Source organism: Centruroides sculpturatus, unplaced genomic scaffold (genome assembly GCF_000671375.1).
Source record: "Centruroides sculpturatus isolate CEXI.00-Female unplaced genomic scaffold, Cexi_2.0 scaffold363, whole genome shotgun sequence".
Lineage (NCBI taxonomy): Eukaryota > Metazoa > Arthropoda > Arachnida > Scorpiones > Buthidae > Centruroides > Centruroides sculpturatus.
The window spans coordinates 57,962-68,513 of NW_019384701.1; the positions used below are offsets into that span (position 1 = coordinate 57,962).

The 10,552-nt window shown below is 31.8% G+C and overlaps 1 protein-coding gene across 1 annotated transcript in view; it reads right to left on the reverse strand.

Annotated features, from left to right (window-relative positions):
* LOC111627561 (calpain-5-like) overlaps window positions 1-10,552 on the reverse strand; it is a 46,454-nt gene that overhangs the window by 22,601 nt on the left and 13,301 nt on the right. Inside the window, exon 6 of the mRNA XM_023371160.1 lies at window positions 951-1,150. Within this exon, the coding sequence (XP_023226928.1) occupies window positions 951-1,150 (200 nt within the window). The remainder of the gene's footprint in view (window positions 1-950; window positions 1,151-10,552) is intronic.

Consider the following 10,552-nt stretch of genomic DNA (forward strand, 5'->3'; position numbering starts at 1 on the left):
ATTTTTTTATTAATGTGCTCAAACAGTGTTTAAATCATCTTACAACCCCATTAATATACCATATCAAGACGGTTTTTTCACGAGAACGGATTAATCATTTTTGCATTACTTCTTATGGGAAAGGTTAGTTTGGTATACGTCCTATTCGGTATAAGTCCAAACATCAGGAACGGATTAAGGTCGTATACCGAGGTTCCACTGTATTTCTGTTTTTTGTAATTCAAATAATTAGAAATGTATCAATAAAAAAAAACATTTAAGAAAATAAAAATTTCACATTAAATAAAATGACATCATATATAAGACATAGCTATTTTAATATAATTTGACCTCAAAGTACAATATTTCTATATAAATTTCTTATAAATAAAATAAATGAAATAGAATGTAATCTATAAAAAAAACAAGACGTAATTGATTAAGGAAGTCTCATCATCATATAAAAAAATAATTTAATAGAAATTAAATAAAACTAACAAATTTAAATAACAAAAATTTTGAAATACTGAAAACTCATACAATGGAAAAACTTATATTTCGAAAATCAGAAAGTATTGTTACTAAATACAAGCAATATAATGTAAGATTTCTATAGTTGAATGACAAACACGAATTACTTTTTAATAAATAAGTTTTTATTTTTTTAGCAATTCATTTAACAAATATAGTTGAAAATTTGAAAGTAATATTACATCTTCAATATTACACAATTCTATTATTAGTTTATTTGCTAAGCATTTCTTTTTCTTTACCTAATTTTTCTGATAAAAATTTGAAAGTACAGGAGTTTTTTTCAACTTATAAATATAAACACCAATTCATTGGCTCTACATTAAAGAAAAAAGATACATATATTCGCAAAAAAAAAACTTACAGAAAAATCACACATTCATGTAAATATACCTATTATATTTTTTATTTTTTATTAAAGTAGCATTTCAAAAGCTTACCCATCACTAAAAGCACCTGTCCATTCTTTTCCACCCCAAGGATTTCTCAGACGTATCATTTGCAGTTTTTCTCGACCAGTGAAATATGACATCAGACCAGATTCACCAATAACAACTTTTCTGACAGCAGTTATTCCATATGCATGGCCTTTTACAAGGCCAACTTCAGTTTGCATTTCCATTTCTTGCTGACTATTTGCCTAAAATATATTCTTAAATTATATAATTATTTAATAATATAATTAAATGCATATATATATATATATATATTTCTTATAGCAATACATTTCTCATAAAACGTTTTAGATATATTAATTAAAAGTATACAATACCTTAAACTGAAAATTTAATGAAATTTAACTTTTTTAGTCATAATGAATGGATTGTATCTTAATAATGCATATATATAAAATAATTGATATTAAATTTAGGCAAATTTTGCAATGTACAGTCGACCCCCCTATAACATGGTAGATACGTTCTGTTCTTTATGAATCCATCTCGTACGAGTCCTTGCCAATCACACCTCAACACATGTGGAGTTTACGGACTAAGGCTGTTTGAAAGGTTTTCTTCCATAAAATTAATCAATTCTAGACTAATTCGCTCAACATTTCCAAAATATGTATAATTTTTTGGGAATAATCCGTATAAACTATGCTATAAACAAAAAATTGTAGGATTACTTACCAAGTGTGCACCGTTCGACAATGCCATTGCTTAAGCTTGTTTTCATCATGGAGCAGTGCACCAAACAGCAGGTGCATTTTCTAATAAGTTATTTTTCTGTGAAAAATTCGTTGAACTTTGGAGACATCATTAATAGAAATAATTTTTATGGCCGTTGAATAAAAAATGTATAAAATTCTTTTTATACATTTTTTATTATACTGTATTAGACTTATGGTACCTAATTTACATACTGTACAGACGATAGTAAACTCAATTTACCAGCCTAAACTCTCCGTAGCATGGCGCTGGATGGTGGAAAGTAGTTCGGCTGACCGATGACGTTTTACCGAATTATAGGAGTTTTTTACCATGTTTGTACGGATACCGTCACAATTTTTTCGCCATCATATAGGAATCTGAACTATATATAGGAACCCGTGTTATAGGGGGGTCTACTGTATTAGAAAATTATACAAAATCTAACTTGATGTACTGTGCATCTCAACAATTAAAATTTTAATATGTTTAAGGTAATAATTACTGTATGTAGTTACAAAGAAATAAATAAACCTATATCATTGATTACTGATTCAAAATGAATTGAAAAAATTCTTAATGAAATACAAATTCTACAGTTTGTGAAAGTTTTCATAACTTTTCAAAAATTACTAAAAATTTTATCACTTATAATTATTTTTATCAATTATATAATGAGATCAGAAAAAATAAATAACTACTTTAATATTAGAGTTTTGAGATTGCTGAATTGAATCTCAGAGCAATGATAATTTTTGTAACTGCTATCTGAAAAGAATTGAATAGATTTTGATAAGACTTTTCCAGACTAGCTGAATTTAGAATATCATAACAATCTATTCTCAATTTTAATTAGGTTCTTTGTTTCAGTGAATGAAGTTATTGAAACAAGGAACATATAGTAGTAAAAAATAACAGTAAAGAAAGATTTCATTGCTTCACAAAAAGCCCAATAGAGAAGTTTAAGATATGAAGCTATTAGAACAAATTATCTTATATTTCACAAAGAAGGATACTTTAGATTATTTATGTAACTTAAACTATTGACATTTTGAATAATTTTTACAGTCCTGTGGGTCATACAGGACTGTAAAAGTCATACAAAATATACTAAATGTATTTAGTTGAATTTTTTCCTAGAATTAATTTCTGGTCAAATTTGCAAGTGTTTCTTGAAATATAGTCAAACATCATAACTTGGAACTTTTTAATCAAAGTCTGAATTATTTTTTCCTGACTGTTTCGAGTTTTAGAAATTCCACTGTATTAACGTGAATATTGTCAGTGTATTGCCTGGTGAAGCAGCTTTAATACAGCTGGATAAATCTATTTCAAATGAAACAAACTATGTCATTAGATTATTTATTCAGTTATAATAAAGCCAATTTACCAGGCAATGTATCCTTTGTTCATCAGTATTTTGCCAGTTTAAGTTGCCTTAACTTGAATCCAGACGAATTAATTAATAATTAACTGATGGAGAGATCAGACAGAGATCTGGATAGTGTAAATGACAATGCATCTGCACAGTAAGGAGTTGTGGGTTTAAATCCTGCTCTGAGCTGATCATCTCTTCCAAAATATTCTAAAGTTAGTTCATTTATTTCTAATTATTAAATTTAATAAGAGATGGTAGCCTAATCATCTAACACTAGCCAAATTACTTAATAATTAATTACCCTTAAAAATAGGCTATTTGATATTTGAAGTAGTTATTGGATGGGTTTTATATATGCTCCATAACTCAAACTGGCCATTTTTCAGTCTCTTCAAATTTAAGATTTTTATATTTATATATATATATAAAAATCTTTAACTTACATGTAATGCACAACACATCAATGAATGCTGTTCTATTTCTTTCTTCATTCTTTTGTATAATTCTGTCCTTTTTACTTCATCATTACTATAATCATCTTTTTGTAATTCAATCACTTCAGAAATACCACCAGTAAAATCAATTAAAGCATCAGATAAATTTCCACCTTCCAAACATTCATAGTTTCCAGATATCCTTAAAAAATATATATATAAAAATTAAATCATTTATTGCTTATTCTTAACAACTAAATTAGTTTTAAAACTACTTAAGATGGCCAAATCACCGAGGTAGTTAAGGTGTCTAAAATCTACTACTCTAGGGGACAGGATTGAAATTGGGCAAACAGCCCCAGAAATTTTTTAGGGGGTAAAGACAGCTAGAATGAAGACAAGTGGTAATGGGGGGCAAACAGCCCCCCTTTACTACCTAGCTGTCTTCATTCTAGGTCTGGTAAATTCACAATGAATATGAAAAAGGCCCTCTCAGTGTCCATCGAGTTTCCATTGAGTAAAAAAAAAACCAAACCCTAAAAACAGAATTAAATTATATGTACAACATTTAAAATCAGTTAACTGACATCAACTTTATTGTTAAAAGTATGTCATATATTCCTTGTATTTTCCATAATTCTTGTATTAATAGAGAGCAATTGATTAAAAGAAATGTTTTTTAAATCTAATACACAAAGAAGAAAGTTAGTTTGTTCTTTATACATTTTAATATGGCTTGAAAAAAATGCAATAAAACTCTTAAGAGACAATTTTCTGATCCAAGAGGAGGAGGTTAATGACTACTTTTGGTCAAATTAGCTTTGACTCCCATCTGCAACAGATCCCCTTTCTACTGTATTTGGCTAGTAGGATGGTGGCATTTGAATTAAAAAGTTATTTAATATAAAGTTAACAGCAAGCACAAAATACTTTTTTTGAGTTTTGAAGAGTGCTGAGTTTAACTATTTGGTCCATTTTTCATGAAATTTGATTGATTAGCCATTACCATTTCATATTCAGACTGCAAATGATACATTATATTTAACATTAGAAAAAATTTGGATGTCGAATTATTTTGTACAGACAAAAGTCAACAACTAGCTTCTGTTGAAAAACATCAATTCATGTTTACTCACAACACCAATGCACCATTTTGTATTATCTGAGTATTGCAATAAACATGAACAATGGTAAGCTAAAGTAACCAAACTCTTAATATGATTTTTATTTTAATGTGTTGTTGTTCTTACTTTTTGTCAAGACAGCACAAGATACATCAGCTAGTTTACATATATTTTTTGAGATTTTTATATTATATTATTAATAAAAATTTTATATGTTTTAAGAATTTTCCANTTTTCAAAGAATGGCTGTTTGAAGTTTGTGCTCCAAGCATCAAGGATTACCTTCAGACCAATGAGTTGCCATTAAAAGCATTGTTGCTATTGGACAATGCACCAGGACACCCAAATTATCTTGAAGATAATTTGCTGGAAGACTTTCCCTGGTTGACAGTTCAGTTTCTACCTCTGAATACCACTTCGTTGATTCAACCAATGGATCAAGAGGTTATTGCAAGTTTGAAGAAATTGTACATTTGAGCACTGTTTCATCAGTGTTCTGAAGCATGCCAGTTCTCCTCAACAATGACATTAAAAATGTTTTGGAAAGAAAAATTTGATATTCTTGAAGCTATACAACTTATTCAAAAGGCATGGTCAGAAGTCACTCAACGACAGTTGAATTCTGCTTGGTGAAAGCTGTGTCCCTTCTGCATTCAGGAAGAGAGAGATATCCCTGAAATTATGGATGAAATTGTGACAACTGCTAGAGATCTGGAATTGGAAGTGAATAAAGATGACATTGAAGAGCTCATAATGGAATCTGAAACTGATCTGACCACAAAAGAACACCAAGAAACTCAGTGAGATGATTTTCTTCTAAAAAAGAGGAAGATGAAAAAAGATCAATGCCAACATCTGCTATTAAAGATCTTTTGAAGAAGTGGGAGGATGTCAGAACAACAGTCTTAGAATGGCATCCAAACCAAGTTGAGGTTAATAGGCTTGAGGATCTCTACGACAACAATGCTATTAATTACTTCCGAAAAATCCTGAAGAAGAGAGAAAAGCAATCAACATTTGTAGGGGTTAAAGAATCTGTCCAAAAGAAAAACGTGATTAATAAAAATGCAAGACTGCATATATATGTACTTTTATTATTACATGTAAATAAATGTAGTAAGAAAGTATATATTTTTTATTTTTTGGGATCTCCAGAACAAATTAATCAAATTCCCATAAAAACCTATGGTAAATTGACAATTGGTTAACGAACAAAGTCTTGGAATGGATTATGTTTGTTAACCAATCACCCACTGTATACATATATTTTTTTCCATCAGATTATTTAAATTTATATTATTATTTTACCAAAATTCTCCATCTTCATCAAAAGTTAATCCAAGTTTTTCTCTCTCACTTTCAGAAATATTATCCCATTCTGGAGAACTAAAGAAAACAATATATTCTTTATTTACTAATAAAACACAAAATATTAATATATAATATTTTACAGCTATTAAATTCTGAAAAAGTGAAATAAAATTTTACTAAAATAATTTAAATAGCATTTCTTGTTATGTTTTCAGATATTTTTCCTCAAAAATGAACACATACATATTACATTTTTTGAAGTAATTGAACCTAATCATTTGAAGTAATATGCTCATTATATGTAACATGTTTTTGTTGACAGATTAATGCCATATATATGACATGAACAAAATCACATTTTTAATAGCAAGAACATTTTTTCATCATATATGTCGTTGTTTGAATCTAATCTGTAAACTAGATAATTTTACATTTTCAAAAAACATGGAGATTCTTATATCACTTTGATATCATAACTATTATTTTTAACTATAAAATAAATTGTCTGAAAATGTTTTAAAATGAACAATAATGAAATAATTTAACAATAATATATATACAAGATAGTTTCGAAAAGTTTCTGGAATTATGCTGGGTTAGTCAATTAAAATCAATGAAGAAGGGAACATGTAATGCATATCTTAGCTAAATGTCAGGAATAGAAAAATATGTTCAAACAAATCCATACTCACTGCAAAGACGACAATGGTACCATTCACTGAAAGTCATGTTAGTGAGACAATGTGAAACAGAGTTTGGCAAAAATGTCTGTGGACGAACAACATGCATATATCAAATTTTGTTTGTTATTGGGGGGGAAACCCTCCGAGACCTTAAAGATGCTTCAGGATGTCTATGTTAAATCTTCCATAAAGCATTCTCAAGTTTATAACTGGCAAAAACACTTTTGAGAGGGACAAGAAAGTATTGCTTTTGATTTTCGAAGTAGTCATCCGCTGACATCAACATTTGAGGAGAAAGTGTTGATTGTATGTGAGATTGTGAGATCAGACAGACAGCAGTCAATTGAGCAGATTGACAAGACAGCAAGAATTTCAGTTGAAAGTTGTCATTCCATCCTGCATGTTAGAAAATTATACCAACTGTGTTTGACAACACATGGTGCCACAAATGCTCATGACAGACCTCATGCAATTTCTACCTCTTCCCAGATTCCCCTACCTTCTTAAAAATATGACATCAAGGGATATCACTTCAAGAATGTGGATGAGGTTAGAGTGTAACATATGTGTTGCAGGTGCTGTCATAAGACAGCTTCCAAGAATTTTTTCAGCAGCTACACCAGCATTAGCAGAAGTGTGTGGTTGTTGAAGAACAATACTTTGAAGGACACGTTGCCTGATTTGTCAATTGTACACATACTTTTGAATAATAAACCAATTCCAGGAACTTTTTGAAGCTACCTTATATATATTACATAATTTTATATAAAATATTAAAAGTTCCCTTTTTTAAAAGATTCTTCTTATGTAATTACTCAAACTGTTACTGATTATTGAAAAAAATTTAGTAGTTTTAAAATATAAATAAAAGAGAATTTTTTTAAATTACATTTGCTTATACAGTGGAACCTCGGTATAAGTCCGCTTTAGAATACGTCCAATTCGGAATATGTCCTGTTTTGACGAAACAAATTTTGCTCGGTATACGACATTTTTTCGGTATACGACTTAATTCAATTATACGCACAGTGAAGATCTAGTGAAGTTCTTTCCCAAACTCTGTCTCGTGGAGTTGGTTTCCGTGTGTATCACAATTCGATATAGTGATCCCGGTTCAATGGAAAGCACACCTCCACACTCAAGTTATACAATATTTACAGTTTATTTATAGATTCTATATGTAGTGTACAAGTTCGAAAACATAGTACAGTATATACAGGATGACAAAGCGTGGTGCCTCATGTACTAGATTGGCTTTTGGGAACTATTAAACTTTGGAGAGGCCTCAGTCAGCTTGTGGAGTTGGCTCAACTGCACAGTCCATCCAGTCTCCGCACTTACCCGTCCCTGAGATAGTTACCAGAAAAGAATGCTCTTTCTAAGCTCAGCGAGCTTCCCAAGTGCCTGAGACTACCGTGTACCAGTCTCTTGTCCTTCTCTCTTCCCTCTCTCGTTCGCTCCACAATTTAAGGGTATTTTTGGACTGGACTTCTGACCAATCACAACCTTTTCTTGCCTGAACAGCTTACACTCGGGTCCGCCGTCATTCGACGAGAATCAAGCTTACAGTAATGTCCGTCACTTGTTTACGTTTTTTAGTAGTTTACCATATGGCAAATGGTCTATCGTCAAAGTCGGCGCTTCCTTTGTTTTCCCTCTGTTTACAATCAACACCTTGTTTTATATTGCCCGACCGCACGTGTCCAATTAACAAAGTCAGCGCTTCCTTTGTTTCCTTTCTGTTAAAAGGCCAATACGTTCAGTACTTTACATGCGCAATCTATGAACAAGTAGAACAATCGGTGTACAGTATTAGACCAGACTAGACGTTCGCGGTGCCACGGTTTATAACTTTGTTAAATTTCTTCTGATTTTAATTTGTAAGTAAAATTTTATTATTTTTATTAATCATGAATCGCAAAAAGGCAAATGGAAAGCAACAGAAAACTAAAAAAATGACTAGAATCACAATGGAACTGAAAAAAGAGATTGTTGAGAAATATGAAGGTGGCATGCGTGTTCGAGATTTAACTGTTGCATACCGTATTCCGAGAACGACGATATCGACAATCGTAAAAAATAAAGACATTATTAAATCTGCTAACGTTGCGAAAGGGGTTAAATCAATTTCTAAACAGAGATCGAAGACATTAGATCATGTTGAGAAATTGCTTTTGCTTTGGATAACTGAAAAACAGTGTGCTGGCGACAGCGTATCAGAAGCAATTATTTGCGAGAAAGCTAAAATGATACATGCTGATCTCATGAAAAATCAAGCAGGAACTAGCCAGGAAAGCAAGGTATTTAAAGCCAGCCGTGGTTGGTTTGCGAATTTCAAAAAAAGGACCGGTATTCACAATGTTGTACGACATGGGGAAGGAGCTAGTGTCGATAAAGTTGCCTCATGTAAATTTGTTAAACATTTTGGAGAGTTTGTGGAAAGTGAGCGTTTTATTCCCCAACAAGTTTTCAATTGTGATGAAACTGGTCTGTTTTGGAAAAAAATGCCAAACAGGACCTATATTACACAAGAAGAGAAGTCATTGCCAGGGCACAAGCCAATGAAGGACAGACTAACTCTTCTGTTCTGCAGCAATGCTAGTGCGGATTGCAAAATGAAGCCTTTACTGATCTACCACTCTGAAAACCCGAGGGCATTTAAAAAACATAAAGTCCAGAAGTGTCAGCTGCCTGTTATGTGGAGATCAAATAGCAAGGCTTGGGTAACAAGGCAATATTTCACTGAATGGGTTAATGTTGTGTTTGGACCAAGTGTAAAAATTTATTTAGAAGAGAACAATCTACCTTTGAAGGCTCTTCTCCTAATGGATAATGCACCCGCTCATCCACCAAGCTTGAAGGATTATGTCTTGCCTGAGTTCGACTTCATTACTATAAAGTTCTTCCCACCTAATACGACTCCTCTCATTCAGCCTATGGATCAGCAGGTCATAAGTAATTTCAAGAAACTTTATACCAAAGTCTTATTCCAGAAGTGCTTTGAAGTAACCTCCGAGACAGAATTAACTCTGAGAGAGTTCTGGAAAAATCACTTTAATATCGTACATTCTATATCGCTCATTGACAAAGCTTGGCAGGAGGTTTCCCACAGAACAATGAACTCCGCTTGGAGAAATTTGTGGCCACAAGCAGTAACCGAAAGGGACGTCGAATCTAGGGCCTCTATAGTGGAGGATATTGTTTCTCTGGCCAGATCCATGGAACTGGATGTATGTGATGATGATGTGGAACAATTAATAAAAGAACACAATCAAAAACTGACCACTGAGGAGTTACAGGAACTGGAGAACGATGAGCATCAGACTAAAATGAATAGACTCTCTTCTGACTCAGAGGAGGAAGAGATAGAAGAAGCTCCTTCTTCATTAATCAAAGAAATCTTGCAAAATGGATGGATGTGAAAAATTTTGCAGAAAAATACCACCCTAACAAAGTTCAAACAAATCGAAATAGCATCGCTTGGGAAGATCAGACAATGTCACACTTTAGAGACATCCTGAGGAGAAGACAGACACAAAGTTCTTTGGACAGATTTTTAATACAAGTTGCTGATCCTAGTGAAAAGAGACAGGTGGAAAAGTAAAAAGACCAGAATGGGACTCTTCTTCCATAGAATAGAAAATTTTTTGTTTTTGTATTTTAGTGTTAAGGAGAGTTTAATTTGATTTGATTTAGATTTAGTGATTTAAATAATATAATACAATATACTGTAATAACTTTAAAAATCTACAATAAAATTTATTTTTTTATTAATGTGCTCAAACAGTGTTTAAATCATCTTACAACCCCATTAATATACCATATCAAGACGGTTTTTTCACGAGAACGGATTAATCATTTTTGCATTACTTCTTATGGGAAAGGTTGGTTTGGTATACGTCCTATTCGGTATAAGTCCAAACATCAGGAACGGATTAAGGTCGTATACCGAGGTTCCACTGTA